Here is a 25,522-nt window from a genome sequence, read left to right on the forward strand (position 1 = left end):
GGTGTTTGTACAAGCGTATTATATGAGGATGAATGTGTGTACAATGGATGCATTTTGCTTTCCACAGCCCTTTGCACCTCATGGGCGTGAGTGGGACGAAAACTTCAGATGCAGCTTTGATTTAATTTTTTTTAAAATTATTTATTTAACTGCTTTTAACCAGCTGTAAGGTGGCAGTGGAGAGAACTGCCACACGCTGTGCAAATCTTGGAGGAAGTTACAGGGGTTGAGGGAGATCTAACGACAATATTGGTTTACATTCCAGTGGAGACAGCAGCTGTGTTGACACTTGCCAGAATGGCAAAGCAGCCAAAGCTCTGTGTGTGTGCGAGTGTGTGCCTGTGTATTCCTGGAGAAAAGGCTTCAAGTAGAGGGCAAGGGGTATGAGCCCCAAAGCAGAGAGCAGCTCAGCCACTTGGAAGAGAAAACAAAACAGAAATGGATAGGCCAAGAGCACAGCTAGGAGATGAGAGAGCTGGTGAGGAGAAGCGTGTTAAAGGTATACTCGAGGTGTGCACACCTGGGATAGCAGGTTTGTGACTCGGGAAGAGCAAGGGGTAAACTGAAACCAGCGAGCTCTCCCCGTCCCTCTCTGCAGAGAGCCCAAACCCCATGTGCGCATGGTTCCTCTGCTGCCGCCGCACAGGAGACCCAAATGGGTGACTTTCTTTTTTTCCTAGGTTAATTATAAACTCTTAAACGTGGAGAGAGCACTTCTTGGAGTGTTTGCTTGGTGTTATTTGTCTGCTGCTATCTGATCAACTTTCGCTGAATAGCAGCGGTGGGGCTGCGGAGTCCCTATGGTTGACTGGCTGGGCTCATCTGTCAGAAGCGATGCGCTCAGGAGCGTTCTCGCTCCGCTTAAATGCCACTCATCACTGTTGCTGTCAGGGGAGGTTTTTAAAAGGCTTTAGCTCTGATTTTTTTTATTTTGTTTCCCCCCCAACTGCCCCTCTTACCTCCTTGGATTTGAACAAAGTGCACTGACTTAGTTCATCCAGTGAAGCATTGTACTCTGGGGAAGGAAAACCTGCTTAGCATTGACTTGGCTTCGTTTCTGAGGAAGAGCAGCCTTGCTAATGACTTGTCTCAAAAGAGAGGGAGACTTGTTAATGCTCAATTAAAATATATTGGCGATGATGAACCTCGCCCATCTTAAGCTTGCAAACAAGAAGTAGGCTTTGGCATGGTTTCCTAAAAAAAGAAAGAAAAATAAAAAGATCCTGTGTGAATAGAAGCAGCACTTTGTTGTCACTAGTGCTTGCAGTTCAGATTTTAGAGCTGTTGCTGGGATGATCTCAAGGCAGCCATACCAACTCATGAAAAACTTAATATAGACTAGATTTTGGGTTTAGAAATGGACCTTATTTAAGGGGGGGAGTAATCCTATTACCCCCCCCCCCCGCTCTACTAAAATTAAGTCTTAAAACAAAGAGCAGACAGTACTGTCTCATCGCAAGCCCATCTCTTGGTGTGCTTTGCCCAGGCAGCCCAGGATGCTGAGCTCTGCCATCCTCACACGCTGGCTGTGTGCTCTGCCCTGGGAATGCATTCCCAGCCTGGGAAGGGGCTGTTGCACAAGCCCCAGTGCAGGCTGTGTGGTCAGGGCGGGCGAGCTAAGCCATCGCCTGTGGCCCTGGGGCGCCTGTGCCTGCAAGTGTGGTGCCGAACGCCACGGTCCGATGGGGTGTTCTCCCAAATGGGTCAAATCTGCTTGAGAAAAAGCTGAGAGGGGGAATAAGGGTGTTAAAGTGAATCACAGTCCTGAGAGGCTGGAAGTGGAACCTGTTTCAACCACTTTTTCAGCTTGATCTAGCCCAGCATTTGATCTGGGTCAGCTGTAAGAACAATTAAGCTCTTTGTTGGCAAAGCACTGGACTTGATGACCCTGGAGATCTGATCCTGTGTGTTTATGAGTAGGAGATGTGAAAAGCAGAGAGACTTTGGGTGTTATTAATAGGGTGATGAAGTGCTGATGAACCAGGAACGCTTTGAATCTCATTGTGTCTTCCTGCCTCACCTCCACGTGTGGAATTTTGTGCTGTGTACAAACGTTTGTGGGGAAGCATGCACGAAATTGGGTGTGAAGGAGAGCATCTGCAAGTTTGTCCGGTCTTCTCCAAGTTTCCGAGGTCCTGGTGGGAGGAGATGAGAGAAATAGATTCCCTTTAGGGACTCTGGGTTCTTCTGCAGTTTGGCTCAGTGATGATGCAGAGTTTGGAGTGCTTGCTAAAATCAAATTAAATCATTGCCAAAAGAATAAATACTTCTTGTTCAAACACTGATAAGAAATTTGTGCCATGACTTTTGATTATATCTGTCATCCTTCCCAAAGATCTTCCTGCTCTTTGTGGGAGACAAATTAAAGAATCTCTTTCCGTTAAGATTTTTATCGTAGTTTTGGGGGGGGGGAGAACTAGTTTTATACTTAAAGAACTTGTGCACTGCTTTATGGGTTTTTGGCAGCATTCCTTCACACTGAAAATTAAGCTATATACACATGGCTGCAAATATCTTTGAGGGTCAGGATAGTCTCTTCAGAAGGGTGCATTTTCTGCCTTGTTTTTCTTTTTCCTCTTAGCTCTTAAAATAATACATGTTTAAGCTGTAGTGCTTAAGGTGTGAGTCCTTCCACTTTGCAGGAATGTGTGTGTGGGGCTCTGGTGTGGCTGGGAAGGATGTCTTGAGGGAGCTGGGATGTTGGTACAGCAAACCTTAGTTTAAGGTTAAGGAATCTGGGGATTGAGATGTAACTGATTTTTTTTTTTTTTTTTTTTTTTTTGAGCATCAGCTTCACTGGTGTGCAGTAAAAGTGTGTCCAGGGCTTATCATCCTTGCTGTAAGTCTGGGTTTGGCTGGGAACCACCAGAGGATAAAGCCATGGCTATCCTTGGCTGATTTTGCCACATGTCATAGTCATCATGACTGCATTTGACAAAGATTCTTTCCCTCCTGCTGCCCCTTCTGTGTGGCCCTCAGCCAGACCTGGGGTAAAGGAAGCAATCTTGGAGGGATGCTGCCTGGTCACTGCCCAGGAGAGCAGCCCAGCTGCTCCTGTCCTCCCATCTGGAGGGACCAAGAAGAAGGTGTTATCTGTGCAGTACCCTCTGAACCCCACATCTTGTTCTGCCCCAAGATGAAAGCACTTGGATAGATGCTATATAAAGCCTAATTTATTTCTCAAGGAAGAAGGTTTTGGATAAACCTGACCCTCTCTCCTGGTTTCCTATTTGTGATATTTTGGTGTTCTGCTGGCTTTGAGCAGGCAACCAATTCCCAATTGCTGGGGAAGGAATTCTCTCCCTGAGCTGTGCGGGATTCAGATGGGAGTTCCATGCCTTCCAGTGGCCTCTCTTTATTTAAATAGTATCAACACCCCACATGTTTGGGCACAGTCTGTCATTAGGAGCAAGAAATAGGGAGATGCATTGGAGGTTGTGTTCCTTGATGGTATCCCTGCAATTCCAGCTACGCTTCTTGTGCATTCATCCCTCGGTTTTGCTGTAATTGCACTTATGGGATTAAAGTTTTTGTCATGTGATGACATCTGTGCAGGGTTGATAGGCATGTATCTTATCCTTAGGCTGCATAGGTCTTCTGCAAGGATGTAGAGGCCATGTATAACCAGTTCCCTTTTTCTCTTAAGAGGTTTTTCAAATGGAATTGCAGTTGCAAAGGTTTAACCTGAGGTAGAAAAGCCTAAGGTCAGATATGCATTTATCTTTCGTTTGGAGAGACTACGTGGATGCTGCTGCCCTGTTTGGGTTTGCCAGTGAAGAGGGTGAAGTAGACCAGAGAGATGGGTAGTGGGAAGCTGAGATCTGCCTCTTGCCCTGTGCTCCCATCTCCCTCGCGGTTGAAACAAGGAGATTGCGCTGCAGGAGAAGCACAGGGAAGGGCAAGAGTTGAGTTTGCTTCCAGTAAAGATACAACCCCTCACTGGAGCAGGTTTGTCATGCCATGGATGGCCTTTTGTTCTATTGTAGGGTACCAAATTTTTTTTGTGGTAGTACAGGTAGTGTGACACCCGTGTTGAGCAGTGAATTGGGGATTTTACCTGGAGAAACGCTCTCCTTGTTTAAGGTGGAGGAACAGGACCTGAGCAGTCTAAGGCTATGGGTGTAGCCCAGAAACGAGTGATTGTAACCTGCATGTGGGTGGAAAGAATGAAATGTGTGCTTTATTACACAAAAATTAAACCTGATGACACTCGACCATCTGCACAGCTTTAACTGTGCAGAAATCAGGACAGTTTGGCTGTGTGTGAAGTGTTGGTACTGCTCAGTAACATACACACTCTGGGGTTTGTGCAGCAGTGTGATGACACTTGACATCAGATTGGAAATTGCAGCTCCATTTTACAGTTTTCTGCGCTCAAAAGGAAGGTTAGTAAGCAGTATGAAATCAGGGACAGATGATCTTCTCAGTTTCTTGTTTCATTTGGCAAAAAAATAATAGTAGATATTTTCTAGTATGAAAAGTTTTTAATTTTTCAGTGTGAGACGTGAAAATGGAGTTGCCATTGTAGTGTGATCAGGACATTTTACACCTTAAAGTGATTACAGCTGATGATCCATGTTTGCTGTAAATTGGCCTGGGTTGAGCCAGGATGAAATTACCCATATATATCTGTATATTTTTATATATATATATATATATGTATACATATATCCACTGTCTGGTAATGACTTTTCCTTGGGGACTAGAAATGCCGTTTTGACCAGTTATTTTTATTTGTCTGATGGTTTGAATCTTTTGACAGTGTCACCAACATCTGATTTTTCTGATTTCTTCAAACATGAGCCCAGTTATGCCATTGCATAGCTCCCTCAGGAGCTATTTTTCTTTTTACTTATTTTTTCTTTTTTTTTTTTTTTAATAATGAACTAATAGCTTTAAGTCAACTGAAATTACTTTCTTTTTCTCTCCCTGGGCATAGAGAAACAACAGAAAGGAACTTTTTCTACCTTGTGTTTCAGCCCATCTGGTGGCAACCTTTTGGTTTGCATTTGTCAAGTTATGCCTGGTAGAAGGGTTTATGTCTGATTGCAGCTCTGTTTACTTTTAGACAGAAGCTTCAGTAGTTCTATGAAGAAGACATGGCATCTGCAACAGGAAAGCTGTGGATGTGGGATGTGAGAGGGTGTAAGCCATTTGCTTTGCACTTTTTCCTCTGGAAGGCATTAGTTATAACTAGTGGAGAAACTACTTATTTCATTATCGTGAAGGGCTAAATAAAAGCGGGTGTTGCCTAGCTCAAGGCAAATTTTAAATTCTATTTACAAAATGTTCCCACTGGAAAAAAAAATCTGGAAACGCTTCAGAAAGGAGCTCTTGCACCGATGGATTTGTGCTAGACATTGTTAAACCCTGTTATTTTTCTGGCACTGCCTCCAACGCCTCTTGAGAATGTGCAGAGTAGGCAATAAAATGAATGCAACTCTTTTAAAGCAAGGTTGCATAAATCATCAGAAAGGAGAGGAGCTTCTTTTACTCTTAACAGCAACACTCTCTCCATCCTCTCCAGCAGAGAAGTGAGCTCAAGCTCTTTGTGCCACTTGGCTTGGATTAGTATTAAGTCACTTTTATTATCAAATAGAATTAAGAGGAAAATAATTTCTCTCCAAGGGTCTCAAGGTTCAATTTTTTTTTCCCCTTGCATGCATTTTCTAGATTCTCTGCTGTCTCAGTGCTGTGATCCTTGTAGTCCCTTGTCAACTATCCAAGGCCACGATCTTTAGAGTGACACATGAGCTCAGCCATGTGGGTGGGTCTCTCCAAATGAACAAATTTGCTGTTCTTCAAAATCTTCCTGTTTCGTTTTGGCTTCTTCAGTTACAGTAGTAAATTATTTCTGAGAAATCTTCCAGTCTTCAGTCTCCCAAGAGTTTCCCATTGGAGCTTTGCAGTGCTGGGAGAAGAGGCTGTAATTGTCAGAGGGATTAAAGAGCTGCTTTTCAGTAGCTTTGTAGAGCAGCCCAGAACACACAGGGTTTTGCAAGTGATGATTTGGCTGTGAGCTACTGAGAAGAAAGGTCCACCCCTACATTTCTCTGCATTATTTCTTATAAACACACTGGCTCCTGGGGGACAATCCCAGCTCTCTTCTAAAGGAGAGTCTGTGAGAGGCTTTCCACAGTTAGCTTAGCTACTTGAGCAAGGAGCAAATAGAGCAGGATGACATTTAAGGTGATTAGGGTTTGCATCTATAAGACTACAAACATTAGGAGCAAACCCAGTAAGAAACAACTGTTCAGGAAGTCTCAGATAAGACACATGAAAGCTTTAGTTCCTTGGCATTGGCAAAGTAAATTTAGTTCCTCTTTCCTTGGGGTCTTGAATCTAAACTGGATGATTTTATTTGAAATTACTGACCATTGTTATCAACTCCATGCACAAGCAAGCTCAAAAACATGGGAGATGTGCAGGAGGAGCTTTTTGGTTCCTGATGGGTTTTGGTTTTTAATTTGTACTAGGTTTGAGTAAATTGGGAGTTGATCCAAGAATGCTCAGTGATATCTTGTATTTTTGCAAATCCCCTGCCACTGCTGTTTCACCTGGGGTCTTAGTGGAACGACTAAAGGAGCAGTGTTTTAACCAGGATGTGTGTGTTGGTATCTTGAATGGATGGCTCGAGGTGTGATGTATTTCTGGGCTTATGCTCAGTCATCCCCTCTCCTTGGAAGTGGACCCAAGTGGCAAGGCTGAGCATGCTTGAAAATTAATGCATTTATTGGAGCCCAGCAACCTCTTGGGATTGATTCCAGAGTTTGGATCCGGATTAAACTTCCCCCCAAGGACTTTGGGAAGTGGTATACAAGGGGACCTGGTGAAATTTGAGATTAGTCCAACTTCCTCAAGATGGCAAGAAGATGAATGTTTTTACCAAGGGCAAGAGAGTGGGAGGAAACGCCCAGTTTAGGGAGGGAAGGGGAAATATTTTATGGTGGGGTAGTGTCTGGGAATGAAAGGGATGGATTGTGTCTCAGCAGATATGAATCTTTCAGTTTTAATCCACATCTAGGAAGTAAATACAAAGAATCTTGCCGACTTTGGGGAGAGGGGAGGAGGTGCTGGGCTTTTTGGCTGTGCTGCTGAGGCAGAAATGCCTGTGCTGTGAGCCTGCCGTGGTCCAGCTGGGTAAGGGGATGATGCACAGGGCTGGAGCACAGCCTCGGGAGTGGAGTGGAACAGAACAATAGGAATAGGTGGATGCCAGCAGAAGTGTTGAGTCAGCAGCTGGATCTCTCTGCTGTATGGGAAATGACTGAAAGTATATTTAATCATTTTGCTTGTTTGTTTTGGCTTTTTTAGGCAATGTCATGGTGTCTTTGGGAGTCATAAAAGTCTTTTTTGGAGAGTGATGTGTCAAAAATATAACAAAGTTCTGACTGATTGCTCTGTAAAATTTGGATTCTGCAGATTTAAGTTATGTCTCTGAGATTGTCAGTAGCCTCTACAAGCCTCTGTTGTGATTTCTCACTGCTGCAGTTTTACTCTGCATTTCACCCATAGTCTGAGAATTGGCTCCCTCAGGAGCGCTGGTGGTGGCTGACTAGAACTAAAGAGATTATTAAATCTCCCTCCACCTTCTTTCAACAGCAGAAAAGTGTGCAAGAAGTTATGTAAAAGGAACCCAGAACATACACTGGCTAGGTATCACCTAATACATTGGAAACAGGAAACTACTGCTTGATACTAAGGTGGGAAAGCTGTTGACATGAGCCTTGGTCAGTCCACTGTGTCTGAAAGGAATTGTGAATGTTCAGGTTGGAGGGCTGGGGAGTTAAATGTGGTATTGGATTGAAATTAGTAGGTATATTGTTACTCAAAAATCTGGGAGAACCCCTTTCTGTCTGCACAGGGAAAGGTCTGCGCAGCTGAATACCTCAAATGTAAATCTCTGAAGCTGTGCCTTGCATAAGTGACCATGGCACCATGTGTCCTGGTGTTTGCTGAAGTCAGTAGAACTGGACAGAGAAGGAAGTACTGAAAACTGGGTTTGGTTGTGCTGTTAGATATTGGAGGCCCCATGCCAGAGAGCCCACTGGAAATCCTGCGTGTGCAGAATCTGTGGCAAGGGGATTTAAAAAAGTTGGGGAAAATACTCTTGATGTTTGCAAAGCTGCTGGAGAGAAGTCACTGCGGAAGGAGCAGTGCTTGTGCATGCATGCTGTGTCTGTGTACACTCACACTGCCCTCTCTCAAAGACCTGCTTTTGGGTCTGCTGTATGCACAGCCTGGCATCTTTGGAAAACGCCATATAAAGTTCCTGGTCACCTCTGAGGAGGCTTCAGTAGTGATGTGAAGCTGTTTCTGATGTGAACTGCAGAGGCAGAATGGGTTCAAGGGGTCACCTGGCTGTGTGTATCCTGCTGTAATGAACCCCAACAGATCCTTGGGCACAGGCAATGCCAGCTTGGTGCAGAACAGGAGCTGCTTTCATATAAAAAAAATAGTGTTGGAAGGCAAAGCCCTGCCTCCTTTTGTTCTCTGCAGTTGGGATGTAATCAGAATTTGGCATCCAGTCCTTTTGACTTCCCCCTCAATCTTGAAAACTTTAAAGTCTGCTGTTTGATGTCCAGGCTTTTGACAACACCATCCAGGAGTTTTCTTGCTTCATTTGGACAGAAGAAATGGCCAAATACGTTAGAAAATCCAGTAGATCTTCCTTTTAATCTATAAGGACTCTGATGCTGCCGTGTAACCCTTTTCCTCTGCTTGCTCTAACTTGTTTCAATTTGCCCTTTGCCCTCCTATAACTCTTCTTATGAATTCTTATATTCCATAGCTGCACCATGCTTCAAAGAGTGGGCGTGGGGGGTTTATGTGTGTGGCTTTTTTTTCTTTTTTTCTCTTTTCTTTTTTTGTGTATGTAACTGCTTGACTTATTTAACTTGCAGATGATCTGAAATTCTTGTTCTGATGAAAACGCTACCTAGCTGGGGTATTTTACTTTGGTGTCTAAAAGATGATGCATTTGGATTTTATTGAGCATAATGATGAATTTGGGAGCTAACTTCAATTCCTGGTTCTATTCTGACCGTGATTATTCACTGTCCTTGTGCCCTTTGGCCATACTTTGGTTACTGTGCCTGCAGCCTTTCACTGTGGATGACACAGAGATATCCTGTCCAGCCTAAGCTGCCCTCTCAACACAATAAAATGCTGCATGTCTGAAATGACTGATAACATCAATGGTTACCGTCCAGTGAAGAGTTCAAGAAACAAGGCAGCTTTAATCAACTACTGGAGTTTTCCTCTCCAGCCCCTGCTTCTCCTCCCCACCTCCCTATTTGTATTTTAATTGGTTCCTCTTAACGTTTAAAGTTCGAATTTTTTTTTTTTTTCCAATCCAACTTTTCAACATCGTTGTAAAAACTCAGCACACAGGATTTCTGGGCAGCTGGCAGAGCTGTGATCTTACAGTTTTTTCTCAGCCACTGAAATCAGGCAAAAAAAGCCTTGCCGAGTTCTTACAGTCTTCTGTTTTTTCTGATGCAAGTCTTCAGTTACATTTAGAACTCTTGGGAGTGTGAGGGGGTGCTTTTCCTATTTGTCTGTACTTTATGGTTCTTCAGATCTTTGATGTGTTGTCCAGCTGGTAATGGGAGAACATAGGAAACTGTTGGCCTCTCTTTCAGTTTTAGGAAGCTGAGTGTTTGGGTTATTACTCCACAATCTTAAAAGATTTTGATTTGTAATGTCTTGTGATTTCACTCATTTCATTGGAATGATATTCTATGATTTCTTTTTAACCTCCTTTTTTGTTTATATGTTTTCAAGTTACACGTCAAATAATTTGCTGGGCACAAGATCAGGGTAAAGAAATGACTGTGTGCAGTGGGGGGTGGATCTTGGACTTTCCTGTTTTAAACTGTCTGAATTTTCAAAATAAGTAAGCATAGCCGAGATACTCTAATGAAAGTGTTTTATGTTTGTGAAAGGGATTTTTTTGTTTTATGAAAGCTTTATGGTCTAAAAACCCTAAAATGGTCTGACTTTCAGAAACGCTGTTATTTTCTAGGCGAGTAGAAATTTTTTCAAGAGCCTAAATTAGAAATTTTTTAGAGCCTAAAAAGCTGCTCTGGGGAAGTCTGGGATATTATTTTTACATGCACTGGAAAATATTTAGAAATACTTAGAGTGTAGGGTGTCCAGCCTTAATGTTTCTGTCAAGTGGGATGCACTGTCATTCTGATAATCCTCGAATTAGACAAGGTCTTTTACGTGAACCTGTGGCAGGTGATAGGAGTCAGGAATTACAGGCATTCCTGCTTTGGGCTGTGCTTGTTTTAAAGACACCCTGCTTCTGGCTGAAAAACACTTCTTGCTGAGTTAAATGAATTAACCAAGGGGCAAAACTCAAAGTTTAGCTAAAAAAGAAAACTATTACAGCTGGCGGGAACAAGATGACTCCAAAGCTAACAGCCCTTGTGGATGGACAGAAGCTCACCCTCATGTTGCTTTTCATTAATTTGTCTCATTCTCTGAGCCCACAGCTACCTGCGTATGTGGACTTTAACTTGAACATGTGGTTCTGCTGAGTTCAGCAGTACTGTGTCTCAGTGAAACACATGGTCAGCAGCCTTAGAGGGTATGGCTTTTAAAATTGTGCTGCTTTTGTGAACCTAAAGGGTGTAGATGTGGCACGAGGTGTGTGCTGGAATAGCTCATCCCAGTGAAAACAGCACAGACTCCTCTCTCTCTCCCCAGTATACAAGCAGAATTGTTTTTCAAGTGTGGTGGGGTGTGTTTGCAAATTACTGACATGCAGTGATTTCTCCTGTTTAGCTTACGTGGTGTGTTGTTCACCAAATGGGCCATAGGGCTGATTGGGATGGCTGGGAGGGCAGGGATGATCTGTTAAAGTGGGCAGAGCAGTCAAGTTTTTAAGCTTGAAACATAGTGGTATGATTTGAGTTGGTCACTTAATGGTGGAGTTTTCTGTGAGGGAGAGGGTTGTTGTTTGGGTTGGTTTTTTCCTCCTCCCCAGCTGGTTGAAATGGAGTGTTTTCCTTAGGCTTCACTTATGTATTTAGGTGGCGTTGGAAGCTGTCCAGGCAACTTCTGGAGTTATCTAACTACTTAACATTAAATACTTGTGCAGGACAATTGTGTGTGTCATTCATGGAGTTTTGGTTTTTATACCTCTTGGAAGAAAAAAGGTTTTTTCTTTGTTAGTCTTCAATTAGTTCCTCAAAGTTACTGTGGTTGTACATATTGCACAGCTTTTTAGATCTCAAATAGATTCCCTTCTCAATAATGCAGGAGAAAATGTGCAGAAATGTTTGTGCTCCCTGCCTGCAGGTGGGATTGAGCTGAGGAGAGGCTGTTTGGTTGTGCTGCTGCAGGTCCATTGTCCAGGACAGGAGTGACTGACTCCAGAGCTTCTTCTAGTCCAATGCCCTCCATTGTGCTGGGAACCTGTTATACCACTGGGATGGGAAATAGCTTCCTCTCTTCCTGGAAAAAGCAATGACCCAACAGTAGGGTTACTCAAATCAGATAGGTTTCCAGGCACTATAGTAGAACAAATCAATCTTGGTAACTGTTGATATCTTTGGTTCAACCGAAGTTATTTGTTCCCTCGCTTTTCACATTGAGTATACGGTGCACACTATCATTTTATCTGAGGGTTTCCAAGTGCATGATGTATTCAGCTGCACGGTAGCTCTGGGGAAAAACCTTTTCAAAGCAGACCCACAGGATTTGTTTCCATTTTAGAATTGGAGCTGGAAGGAGAGCAGCTGAGCTGGTGTAGAAATGACTGTGCACATCTTCCCCTCATGGCTTGGAGGGGACCAGAGCAGTGTCCAACCTGAGTTTGTTCCTTATGAAAAAATTCTTCAGTCTCTCTCTCCCTTTTTTTTTTTGTTTGATTTGTTTTTCGTTCTTTTTTTTTTTGGTTGTTTGTTTGAGGTTTTTTATATGAGAAAACAGACTAGAGAGGAAAACCAAATCACAGCTTGCATTGCAGTGAGAGAGCTGAGATATCTCTGCTTCAGCCTTGATCTTAGCCGAGGGCCATGGGTGGAGCATTTTATTTCTTGGCACTGCTCTGTCACGGCACAAGCAGAGAGCTGACGTGGGGTATTGTATCAGCTACCTTCTGAGCAACTGGCAGTCGGCAATAGCTTGGTTAATAATTGTGATAGAAGCACTTCTGTTGAGCTTAAGTGACTTATTTCCATCTACTAAAATCCTTTGCTAGGAAGGTTTGAAAACCTAGGTGGATTTAAAGCTTTCTGGATATATGTGATGTGTCTGTCTTCTGATTTAGATAGGCATCAAGGACTTTGGGAAACATTTATCCCACTGCTTTTAAGACAGCTATTCTCCAACAGGAGTCTGAATATTTCCCTGGGCCAGCACTGAAATATTGCTGTAAGTTGCTTACTGGTCCTACAAGTGTTAGCCCTAGTGCATCATTGTAGTGCAGATAAGGACAAAGCAGAGAATTTCCAAAGTGCTGTGCAAATCTTGTTGCTAAGAACCATGGTAGTTCATTAATTTCATCATCTCATATCTTTGGAGAATAAACACCAGGTGTTTTGCAAGGCTTTTGAATAGTTGGACACTGCTCTTGAGCTGTGTAGATCCAGTGGTGAAAATTAAAATGTGGTCAGTAGGTGTGCATAGTAAAGATGCTATTTTTTTAGGAGTTAGGGAGAAGGGTTTTGATATGGGTGGAGGCATCTAGGTGTTCTTCACCTGAAGATAGTAACTTCTTTATTTTCTCAAGTGGGGAAACTCTCAAAACTCTCTGAAATGTTGGTAACTGAGTAGTTAATAGCTGGAGCTGTGTGTTTTAGGGGATTTTTGGTGTGGAAGTCCCCTTGAGAACTTTTCTTGACTTGCATTAGTTACTTCCTTTCAAATGGAGGGTCTCCTTGCAGATCTCTCTCGTAACCCTATTAACACAATGGGCTTGAAGCCGGAGAACCAGGGGTGGGTTCTTGCTGCAAGGCAGGGTGAGAAGGGCCAAGTTTGGGTGGGTTGGGGCATCTTCCCCTCACTCCAGCTCTGCCATGCTGGAGCATTTGCATTGCCCTCTGGTGGCAAGTGGCTTGGAGCCGCTGGCGACAGGCTCTGCTGTACCTTGCTGCCGTGTTGAAACAACCTTCAGTTTTCAGTCTGGTTTTAATTCAGCAACCCCTCCAGTTAAAACCGTGTTTCTCCTAATTCAGAAGCATGAGTTAGCGTGAAAACCTGAAAGTGAAGCTGGTGGGATGCAGGAAGTGAAACTGATAGTTCAAGATGCATTATTGAAATGATGTTCTGAAATACATAGTCTAAGATCTAATTGTAGCTCTCTATTTGTTTGCAGTTAGACTTGCCTGAAGATTTTTGTAATGCTTCAGTGATATTAATAGTTTCAGAAACTTGGTGGAGGGAACAAAATAGCAAACAAAGGCACTGAAAATTAGATAATCTGTTCTTTCAGCTTTGCATGCAATTCATTTCTTTCCACCAAATAGCTTTCTCTTTATATCAGGAATCGGTGGTCGGGCTACATTCTGCAGTCATTCAGAACGACCCCACAGCAAAATATGAGCATGTGTTAAATTCTGGGCTACCGACCTGCCAAGAATTAATTTCTGGATTGAACGCTGTTGTGTTCCTTTCTGTGAATGGTGAAAGGAAGCAGTGTGTGTGCAAACACACGCCCTGCAGCCCTCTCCTGGGGGGCAATACCTTGCAGACAGTCTGCAGCCTCTCTCTCTCTCTTTGTTCTCGCAATCCGCAGCGCTGCTGGGGCCAAGGGGGTGAATTCCTGCGTGTGCCTTCCCCGGGCCTGCTGCCCCTCTAATTGTCCTGTTGTCAGAAGGCGTGTGCCTCCCAAAGTCTTATCTGATTCCTCCAAAACCTTGCAAGCAGTTCAGATGTTGACCCCTTGAGCGCAAACAACTCCGCGCCTGCCTCGGGGCATAGCTTCGAGACGGGGCTTAGTGCTCCTGTGTGCAGACCTGGTGGCTTTGTCACCGGGATGGAGCACCTGCCTGGGGAGGGGACCCAGGGGCCAGGGAAGGTGAAAGGCTGGTGGGACTCGAAGTGGGAGAAGGGGAGTCCAACAGCTGCTTGTGTCAGCGTGAGGATAAGTGCAAGGAGATTAATAGTTATTTAAAGAGCAAATGGGGACACGGCATTCGGCTGTGGCATGTGAGTATATAAATGCAGTGGAATGGCTGCTCCGCTGATAACATTTAGACAGATGGTCCCTGGACTGAAAGGAATGAAAAGGATCTTTGAATATCTTAAGGATATCTTACATTTGAATGGGGCACTTATTTTATTATTTTTGTTTAATTGACTCTCAGGCAGCACCTTCAGCGTTTTCAGACTGTGCTATCTTGTTAACACTGACCACTTGTTTGGCCATCTTTCCCCATCAATTTAAGTGGCCTGGGATTAGAGGAATAGTTTTTAAGTGAAAGCTGAAACACTATTGTTCTGCTGTCTGTATGTCTGAGCTGGTTTAGGAGACTGTTTTCATCAGAGCTATCTTCTCATCATTTGCTGGTTAGGGAGTGTGTCTGATGCTAATCTCCATGAGAAATTAAACAATTGAGTGATACTTCTACATTTTTGAGACATCTTTAGGTCTTATTAGGCTATTCTGGGGCAGGAGGGTTGTTTTTTGATGAAATGCGAAATTACTGAGCAGGTAAAAGACTTTCCTGGTACAGTATGTCAGGATTCTGCTTCTTTCCATATGGAATTAGCCTCAAGGGAAGACATGTACCAAAAGTCCGTTAAATAGGTCTTGGTTGAGTGAATAGCCTCCAGGAGATGAGACATAACTGTCATCTGTGTTGCCAAAACTGCAATCTCATTTTGGAGAAGAACCAGTCTGGATCGCTCTCTCCCCCATCAACTATTTAGCTTTGGGTCCAATCACAGATACAAGCTCTTCCTTCTAACAGGGTTGCTGGGCATTTATAACATCCACGCTGCTCCGGAGGGGGAAACTGAGGCAAGGAGGGCAAATGACTAACCTGAGTCACTGGTTCACCCAGGATTAGGACTCAATATGTAATTGCTTTTATTACTCTGCTGCCTGCAGGCCTCAGACAAAGCGGAGGCCCATTAAGTGCAGGGCTTTTTACATGGTGAGGAGCAATCCCTGCCCTGCAGACCTTGCTGCCTGCAGTAGGGTGAGGGTGGAGGGGGAGGAGAGGTGCCTTGCCCAAGGACACAGTATGTTGTTGCTGACAGAGCAAGGGAGGGAACTCTCCCTTCCCTCTGCAGCCTATCCGAGCTTCCAAAATGAAGTTCCCTGTGCTGTTTCCCCCCTCCAGGACATTTTCTTTCATAGCACAGCTCACAGTATCAAGCTGATCCATCTCTGTAAGGTTCCATGTGCTTCACTGAAGATCCCAGAGCACCAGCCTCACCTTGAGTGTTCAGTGAAAAAACCCCAGAAAATATTAACCTATTCCAGGGAAACAGAAACTTAAGAAGGAGCTGCAGTGGGTGGTTTAAATTTCTCTACTTCCATTCTCAAAGTACAGCTGAGAGTGTGAAGTTTTTGGGCATAGGGAGGATGCTTCATCCTCACAAAGGAACCATCCTGTTTTCCTCTGTGGCTGAAATGACTGGTAAAGCTGGGTGTTAAATGACTTGTGCGATGTCCCAAGAGAGCTCAGCAGATGGCTTGTGCCCTTCCCTTCCAGGTCTTTGGAGGAGTGATTTGCTGCTTGAAGCTTCAATAGGGCTGCTGGGATTCCCAGCATTGAGAAAGCTTTTTGTTATGGATCTTGTGGTTGGTGCTCTGACTCAGGGAACCTTTGCTTCATGGCTGATAAGAAGAGCAATAACTGTTGGAAAGATGAGGGAATTTTTGAGCAGACTGGCTGAAATACTGAGAGATAGGTGAGCTTGGTGGCTCTGGGTGGGATTGGAGCTGTAGGATGGTGAGAGACATGAGCTGCTTGGAGCTTTGGGAGAGAGGAAGAGCCTGAGTCCCTTTCTGCTGTGTCAGCAGCTAACAGCAGAACCAGGTGCCTTTAGTGCTGCAAGTTCCTGGCTGAGCCCAGAGCTGTTGGGAATGGGTGCCACAAACCTTTGGGATGCTGCTTGCCCTAAGCTGAGCACAGTTAGTGCCCTCGGGACACATACAAGGATGAGGCCATGAACCTTGAGTACCTGACTGAATCCCACCTGCCTGCTGCCCTGTCACTCTGGCCAGTGTCACGTCCTTTGGAGGGTTAAAAATGCATGACAGTTGTAACTCTTTCTCCAGAACACTTTCCCAGCTTCCAAGTGTTGGTAGTTCAGAATTTTAAGACCAGATACACTTGATGGATTTTTCTCAAGCAGAACTTGTCTGCTGTGTGTTTAAACTTGGACATCTAGTATTGTGACATTTTGTGGCAAAAAAATGTTTATTTGTGGGTTTTGTGAAGAATCACTCTGTGTGTTACAACTAAAATTCTGCTCAAGATGTTTACTTGTTCCCCAGCTCCTCTACTAAGAGAATATGAAAATGCATTGCATATTTGCTTTTTTCCATGTTGTCTAGGAATTCATCACCATCATACTGAGTTCTACCTTTCTCCTCATCTTTTTTCCAGGCTGAAAAGTTGTCATCTACTGCTTCATTACAGGAGGGCATTGAAAGGATTTGCTTAGTCTTGTTACCTTCCTCTAAACAGTGTTCCACTCTCATCGCTGAGGTGGGGGATCACAGCTATCCATTGAGTTTAGGGCATAAGATGTGTTTTTTCTGTTAACCTTTCCTTAATCTAACCTTGCATTTTCTGTACTCTGTTCTTGGAGGTTTTTGGTTTTAATATTTTCAGTTGTTTCATATGTTGTTTGTACTTGAAGGCTACTTAGTCCTTCACACCCCCTGTGCAACTGATACTTCAACGTGAGAAGAAACCTTCCATGCTGTTTCCATTCTGCTTGATGAGAACGTTAATTCTGTACCACTGTCTGTGACTGGTTACTGGGAATTGAGTGCATGGTGCAAACTGGTTAGGTGCCACGAACCTCTTTTCCAATGAGTCACACCTCAGTACAGTTACTATATGAGTTAGAGGTCCTAAATGTCCCCCTGTGTAGTGGGATCGGATCCACAAGTAGAGGAACAGCCATTGAGTAGAGCATGATGTGTAGAGACTGATGAAGACGGTGTAGCCTTGTACAAGTTAGGGCCAGTTGCACTGTAATGAACCTGCTGATTTTTCTCAGGTTGCAGCAGTACCTCTGAAAAGGTCTGACTGGGTGTTGCTAGACACAGCAAGCCTGTCTCCTTGTGATGGCTTTCTGCCCTGCAAATCACCTCCTTCTTATGCCCAGGCTCTTTTCCCAGCTCTGCTGTTGAACCACTGTGTGACTGTGAGAAGCTGTACTCCTTTCTGTTTCGGTCAAGGGGGATACCCTTTGCAAATCTTCCTCCTGGTGTGACATGTACAGTGATGCTGAGATGATGCTGTGCATCCTCCGTGGTAGAGGCCACGCTGTGTCTGGCCAGCCGGTGCTGATGCTGCTCCTCTAACGTTCCTGTGCATCTCTCTCTGCCTGCAGCCACAGTACACAAACCTGGGGCTCCTGAACAGCATGGACCAGCAGATCCAGAATGGCTCTTCCTCCACCAGCCCTTACAACACGGAGCACGCGCAGAACAGCGTCACGGCCCCCTCGCCCTACGCCCAGCCCAGCTCGACTTTTGACGCCCTCTCTCCCTCCCCAGCTATCCCTTCCAACACAGACTACCCAGGACCTCACAGCTTCGATGTATCATTTCAACAGTCCAGCACAGCAAAGTCAGCAACATGGACGGTAAGGACACAGCATCCCTTTGCTCCTTTGCTGGCTTTGGTCCCCCTGCCTGTAGTGATGCTATTCATGGGATACATATCCAGGCTTGTGCAAGAGGAAAGTGACCTAAGGCCTCTGCAGAACATGATGTGTCACACAGAAGGGAGAGATTTATCTTGGTTGTTCTGAGAGGGTGTGGTGGGAATTTAACCCTCAGTAATATCACTAAATCCCAGGGGACTAAAATGCCTTGCAAAAAACCAATACACCTAAAGACCATGTGTGATGAAAGAGTGGCTCTCCTTTTGGGCCTAGTAAAGGTGCACTGGAATAAAACCTGAGGTGGGCATTAGCATTGCTTCAGTGCTTCCCTTGGCGTTCTTCAACACCCATGGGCTCATATGAGGTTTGGCATGCAGGGCTGTGCAAGCAGCATGGAAGTGCTTCTTGCTCAGACCCATGGAGCATGAAGCTGTCATTTGCTCTGTGTCCTTCTCCTCTTGTAGCTGGTATGGGAACTCCAGTGTGTCACCAGCTTGGGTCAGCCCTGTGTGTTGTTTGGGGTTTTGTTGAAGAGGGTGAGGTTGTTTTGTTATGGGGTTTTGTTGTTGGATTGCTGGTTTGTTTTTTTTTAATTTAATACTTTTCTGTCAGAACACTACTTTTCTTACGAAAAAAATGCAGAAACTTGAAACCTGAAGCCCAGCTCTTGATTTTTGTTGGTGCTGGCTTGCTTGTTCAGCTCAGGACACAGCACTGCTGTAAGCCCAGCTGTTGTGGTTTAGGGCTCTAGAGTAGGGATGTTTACAATGGAGAATATTGCTATCTTAAAGATGTTCAACATTTGCCTTCCTCTCTTGCAGGCACTTGGAGTAGGTGCAGTGAATAATGTCCTATCCCATGCTACCCAAGTAAAAGCAAAGCATTTTTTTTAAGTAAGAAAAAAAAAAAAAGGACTTTTAACCAAAAGCTAAGAGCATTAAAATAGTGTGGGTTTTTTATTTTTCTTTTTAATCTGAGGAACTACTTTGATCTCAGATACAATCTAACTACAAATGCAACTGAAAAACAAACTCCCAGCTACTGCTGCCAGCAAAGCAGCAAAGCCCTTGTGCTCCACTCTGGAAAAAGATGCCACATAACAGATCACAATAAGGTTGCATCCCTTATGTTTTAAAAGCCTTTTCTGGTAAAATTTGTCTAGAACTGAAATTAATATTTCTGTTCAGAAAACTGTGTTAAATGAGGTTAAAATGTGAGAGGTCTAGTCACAACCAAATTTTTATTTGTTTATGCATAAAAGGGTGAGGTGTTTTTAAGTGAGGTTGAAATTGCATTTTTTACTCATCCGCCTGGGTAGTGATGCTCTGCTGTAGTTCGCACTTGTTTTCATGTCCTTGTTTCTCTTGTTACACTACACACAATATTTATTTTCAATTCCCTTTAGATAGGGAAACTGTTGGTCAGTTCTACTTTGCATATCTCAGGGCAAGAAAATGCTGGCTTGGATTTTTGCAAGCTGTTCTGGAGAGGGTCCTTTGAAGGAGATATGAAAAGACGTTCTCTTTTGATACGTATGGTACAAAGAATTATCTAACACAGCTGCAAGGAACCAGAGTGTTTGATGCTGTCCTTTCAACTACGAAAAGCAGTCTTTTGAAATGAGGCTTGAATGTATGTAGTAGGTTGTTCCAGCAGAGATGAAGGCAGGAGAGCTACTAGCAAGCTTAAATGATATGTTTCACCTCAGTGATAGTGGCTTTTTGGGGTGGAAGTAAAGGCTGAATTCTAATGTGGATCTAGGTAGTGGTCAAAGATCGGATTACCTGCTGACTTCAAAAAATAAATAAAATTATTATTTGGTGACTACAGTCATCAGATGTGTGCAGCCTGGGAAAAGGCATGTTTAGCCTTCCCTACGCTGATGTAGACCAGCAGAGGAAGGTGTATTCCCTACACGTGTTGCAGTCTGTTCAGGTATAAGTCCACGTATTTTACTGAAGGAGTGGGCTCTTAAACATCTCTGTGATCAGGGAGGAGGGAGCATGATCCAGGTGTCCCTGCACAGAGCCAAGTGACCCAGATTTAGCTGCTCGTGCAGGAGCTGACAGTGTGCTATATGTTCACAGTGGATTATGACAGTCCTGTGGTGGTGGCTGGGGACCTTCAGTCAATATGCCTTGCAAAGTAGAGCATCTATCCATCTTCAGAGCTCTGCCCTTCTGCTAATTAATCCACCAACTCATTTCACATGAGCTCTTGAGCAGTTGGTAATCTGTGTTCGACAGCTTTATCAGTGGGGTGGGTGGGGAAGGACGTGAAGGCTCTCCTTCCCACTGTCGTCCTGAGAAGTGTGGAAACACGCATGAAATGTTGATGAAAGGAGGAGTGATTGCCCCATCCTCTCAGCAAGAGCAAGTTCTTGGAGTTGCTCAGCCCCCCCCTCCATGTGACTTCATACACTTTGATTAATGCCTGTCGTCTCTTTTAATGATGGATTAGGAACTTACCCAACTGGAAGAGTTTCTTCCACTGCAGTGACCTATTAAAAGTTTAATTACTTGATGGCCCCACCCTTATTAAGAGTCCAAAACTTGAAAGCCTTGTTTCTTAGTGTGTTTGGTTTGGGTTTTTTTTTTGGTTTTTTTTTTCCCCCGTTTTCCCTCTTGCAGTTTCCCAGGTAACAGTAGTAATAGGTAAGGAAATCCATTGTGTTGCACTTTCCCCCTTTTCGGAGGGATGAGCCAGTCTGACACACCTTGTCCTGCTGGGAAGGGTCGGTGGTGTCTGGCAGGGATCTGCTGTCCTGGCTGACAACGTGCTTCACTGGAGCTCGTCTGAGCTTCTGGGCTGAGTCATGTCAGATTAGGTCATGGGAGCAAGGGCTGTGAGCTTAGTAAAAGGAATGGATTATTTCTCCAAAAAGCAAGGGCTTCTTTCGTGGAGTGATTAGAAACCTGTGAAGGTGCCTCAGATTTCTGAGCCACTTTATGCATTTAGATCCCAAGGTTATTTCTGTTGGAAGTGGGGGAAAGTAGAGAGTGTACTTGCTGGTTACCTAGATTCTGTCTCTGGAAACAGCCCTGGAATAATTTTTTTTTCTTTAAAATTTGTTTTACTCCTCCAAATTCTGCGGAGGGGGAGGTTTATTGTCCTAGGACAGTGGACACCCTTGGCAAAATCAGCAGTATTTGTGTAGTATAGGCTGGGAGGGAGATGAGCAGAGAACTGTCACACTCAGGTTTATGATGGGCTCCTAATTAAAGGGGGGGGAAAGAAAAAGAAGGCCAAAATTACAAAGAGAAACACTAGCTGATGCTAGGTGACAGCATGATTCCATATGTATGAGAGTTCACTTTGAAAATATTGCAAATTTTCTCTGTGAAGTCTTTCATGACCTTAAGTAGGAATTCCAGTAAAACATGCTGTCTAATCAGGTTAGGTCTCATTTGTATGCAATGTTGATCTAATTAATGATGACAAATTGAGATTGGATTGCAGAGGACTTTATAAGCATCCTTGATTATTTTTTTAATTAATGACCTCAGAACGCAAGTAAGAATGTAAGCAGGTTAATCAGTCTTTTCAGAAGGAAAGTCTTTAACAATTGAAACTCTATTGAAGTGTTTAAAAACAAAAGCCTTTATAGTCTAAATTGAGCAAAGTTTCTTGCTTGCATACTCATACAATAAAACCGTCTTGAAAACCATACTGCAAAGGAACAAGCAGTTATTGTTTGTAATGCTGATATGCAGAGTAGGTTGTTGAGGTTGAGGGAGAAGCGCTCTGATTTGGGTGAAGTAAGAACTTTAGCAGAATAGTGTCTCATTTATTGTGGGAGAATTCCCATATGCCCATGCATTGCAGGATCTCCTCCTGTTTCTGCAGCAGAAGAAAACAAGACATTTCAAAAGTGTGCCACCTCAGATTTTTTTCTTTGTGGAAGTTGTGTGCCGACCTTTCCCACCCACTCTGAGCGCAAATAAATAAATAAACAACTGCACTCCCTTTTCCCCCTAAAAAATATTTGGCAATCACCTGCCACTAGCAGAACCTGTTACATGGGGGAAAACATGATTGCAGTAGGAAAGTAAAAATTAAAATTGTATGTCAGGGTAAGTAAAAGTTAACATTACTGCCAAGTGCAAGCTATCAAAAAATGAATCTGATCCGCCCATCCCCAAAAGCAAGATACCACCTTATAAGTCATGAGAGTCTTTTTTTAAAAGACAAACAGGTTCTTCTTATTCTCCCGCAGGTTTTTGAGCCTTTAGGGTGCATCTACTAAAGATTTTAAAACTTTTCTTGATAGTCACAAGAAGGCAAAAATTGCTTTAAGTTTTTAAATGAAAACTGAAATTTATTTGCAAATTTTTGATTCTACTGCAGAAAGACACCCAGTCCTGCAAGACTTGCATAATTCGGGTGTTGGCAATACCTGAGTTTAACAGTTTATTCTCATGCCCTGCAGTAGGTTGGGGCTGAGCTGGGTTGGTCCTTGCAGGGTTTGTTATGAAACATGGAGCTCTCCAAAGCTGCAATTTGTGTTCCAGGCAGGCTCACTGGTTTTCCTGTTCTCAGTAAACTCAGCTATACCTACAACCATCAGAAAATACTCAGATTTCAGACTCTCTTTGCTAGCAAAGCTGGATAATAGTCTGTGCAACATGCATGAAAGCAACTAAATGGATTGTGCTGGCTGGGGTTAGTGAATTTGGAAAAGCTGCATTTTAAGGAAGCTGAAAAGAATGCACTTAAATTAGTCCACACAAGCAATAACAGGTTTTTGTGGTTGAGAGAACAGATTCCTTGGCTGGGCTATCTCAGTATTTCTATTTCAGATTGATTCATTCCATTTTTATTTTAAATACATTCTGTGTCCTGATCCACCTGGTAAATTTGGGAAATTTTTTGCCTGTCTCTATAAAATGAATTAGAGGACTGTGCATAAGCACAGTGAAGCAGTGAGAGGGCAATTAGATGTGTACATTGCTTTGACTCAACAGTTCTTAATTATGTGTTCAGTGTTCTCTTAAATAATCTGTTCAAACAGTGCATCAGTTCAGGAACTCTGGTCATGTCCAGTATGTCCCGACTGGTGATTATCTCTCAGTATCATAAGGGAAAACTTTTTTTTAAAGGCTGGTGACTCTCTCAATGAATATACATGTAAAGCTGTGCTGACAGTTCCTGTGAAATCTTCCCTTTGGGATGCCTTGGTGGTGTATAATTTGAGCTGTCCAGTTTCACCCTTTAGCATTGTATTTAAAGCTGTCAGGAGAGAGGGATTGGATGTAGCCTTGTTACAGTATTTTGGATTTTCTTGTCCTCAGAGGCTCCTATTCAGCAATGGCGTAGGTTTTGCCTGTTTGCACAGGGCAGTTGAGAAGAGTCCTTGTAAGAGACTCATTTGTGCAGAGGGTTTGCAGCCCTCCACATGCAGACAAACGGGTCACCTGCGGCCCACTCTGACAGTAAATGTCTTCAGCCCAGCTGCTTCCCCAGCAAAGTTAATTCCATTGCTGATAGCCCCCCACTTGTTAAGGCAGAGAGGAAGGTAAAAGATGCTGTAAATCCAAAGGGGGAGAAGCGAGCTGGAAGGAGGAGGCAGTGGAGGAGGAGATGGGGCTGCAGTTCGGGATGCAGGCGCTGCAGGCCAGCGCAGTGCTGTGAGCTGAGGCCTTCATGGCGGGTCAGCAGCGCTGCTGTACTTGGCCATTTGTCTCAGGCCAGAAGTGGCTCAGATTTGGCTTCCCTAAGCCCTCAGCAGCTGTGCCTGCCTCAAGAGGCTCCTTCCAGCGTGTCGTGGGCTCCTGGCACAGGGCGGGTGTCACTTGCCACCGTTGCTCTCATGCAGGGAGAGATGGCAATTGTGTTTTCTTGCTTGAGGAGCTTCTGAGGTGTGTTTCCCTCTGTGTGACATTACAGGGCCTAACAGCAAGGCTGTTGAAGCATAAGTAACTTGTCCTAGGTCATCTACCTGGAAAGAGAGGAGCCAGGCTTATTGTCTTTGAAGGAGGTGCCTTTCTCACGGCAGGGAGGTGTTTTCAAGCTCACAAAGCTGGGAAGAACCAGTTCACCTGTGAGAACCAGCTAGGAGGGGACTGCTGGCTTCTGTTTGGGTTTTTATGCTTGAGTAAAATGAGATCTGAGTGCATTAGGTTCCCATTAGAATGTAATTGTGTTTTTTCCCCATAATATCTTTGTCATGTATATTTTGTTTTTATTACCAGTTATCATCCTGTGTTACTCTTTACAAGCAGCTGTACAGACCTGTGGAGCAGTTTCTAGAAAATGTCTTGTGATGTGAGCTATCTTGCTCTTTTCCTTTTTCCTCTTTGGTGTCCCTGATTGTTTTGTAAATCCTACCAAGGCAGTATGGCCTCTGTGGATGAGCAGTTTTGCTCTGTGCTCTGTTAGACCAGTGCTCTTCATGGTGACAGAGCTGAACTGTGGTGCAGGACCATGCTGTAAGGGACAGTCTGTACCCTTTGCCCAGGAAGGATGAGAAGGGAAGTTATTTACTTACTGTATGAATTCGTATTTGTCAGCATTGGGAACTGAAAATTTTGAGTCTCGCTTTGAGTGTGCACTCTGATCTTCAAACAGCACAGTCAGTGTAGGGCACCCAGCATGCCTGCCCTGCTGGGGGAAAGCAGCCATCAGATGGTGTGAATGACCTTCTCTCTCAACTAGGATTTAGCCTCTTAGATGCAATGTTTGTGGCTGATTATCTCCCACTGTAACTGGAGATGAGTTAGAGCTCACTACAGGTCTCCCAGGATCTGCAAGTGAAAAACCATGAGGCATTAGAACATACGATGGGGAGGAATTGTGTCCCCCACAGGGGAAGAAGATCCCTCTGCTGTTTTGTACAGGCAATTTCTAGTTTTACTGGCATTGCTTTTTTTTTTCCTCCAGAAAATTTGTTTTAAGGTTTTAGCTATTTTCAAAGGAAAATTCAGAGGGGAAAAAAATTAAGTGTAAGAAACTTCTTTTGGTTCTTAAGAAGACTTCTTTTTTTGTCTATGTGGAGAGGAAAAAGTGTTAATTAAACATAATTTTCATCAATGCAACTTGCACAAAAAAAGCCCCACCTACTTTCATGAGAAAGGAATAAAGAGAATCATAATCCTGGATTAGGTATCTTTCACTACACATATATAAAAACAACACCGTGTGAAAAGGGGGAAAATATATATGTGTACATACACACACCAAACATACCAATGTGCCTCCAGCAGTATTACCAAAGGAATTAACTTTACAAGAAACAGCCACAGCCTGGAAAGAAGCCACTTTTCAAATAAAAGCTGAATGAGACTTGTGGTTTCTGAGAACTGTGAGAAGGAAGGGTTAAAAAAACATTTACAGATAAGAATAGCTGATGCTGGGAGATGAGTGAACATCTTGAAGTAGGGGAGGGTCACTATTTAAATCAGCTTTTTTTTTTTTTTCCTCCTCTTAGTTAAAAATTGGCTTCCACTAAGAACAACATGTAGGATTAATGTAGTACTTTAAATCTTCAAAGTGCTGCACAAACATTACTTCCCTAATCAGCAAACACCTTTGCTTGGTAGGCAAATCAGGAGTGGAGTCGCCATTTTAGAGAAGGGAAACCAAGGTGCCAGAAGTGCCGAAGTTTCCGAACCAGCAGTCTTTTGGAGTGGAATTTTTTTATTTTCTCTTTTTTAATGCTTTGGGTTTTTTTTTTTTTTGTTTTTTTGTGTAGCGTTCAACACGGGGATGGCCT

General features: G+C 43.7%; 1 protein-coding gene across 8 annotated transcripts in view; it reads left to right on the top strand.

The window, feature by feature from the left end:
* TP63 (tumor protein p63) overlaps positions 1-25,522 on the top strand; it is a 100,107-nt gene that overhangs the window by 33,005 nt on the left and 41,580 nt on the right. For all 8 annotated transcript variants that reach the window (XM_085069381.1, XM_085069382.1, XM_085069380.1 and 5 more), the window contains one exon: positions 17,536-17,790. In XM_085069381.1, coding sequence (XP_084925507.1) covers positions 17,536-17,790 — 255 coding nt within the window. The remainder of the gene's footprint in view (positions 1-17,535; positions 17,791-25,522) is intronic.

The sequence above is a fragment of the Lichenostomus cassidix genome, chromosome 9, assembly GCF_008360975.1.
Source record: "Lichenostomus cassidix isolate B80296 chromosome 9, HeHo_3.0, whole genome shotgun sequence".
NCBI lineage: Eukaryota > Metazoa > Chordata > Aves > Passeriformes > Meliphagidae > Lichenostomus > Lichenostomus cassidix.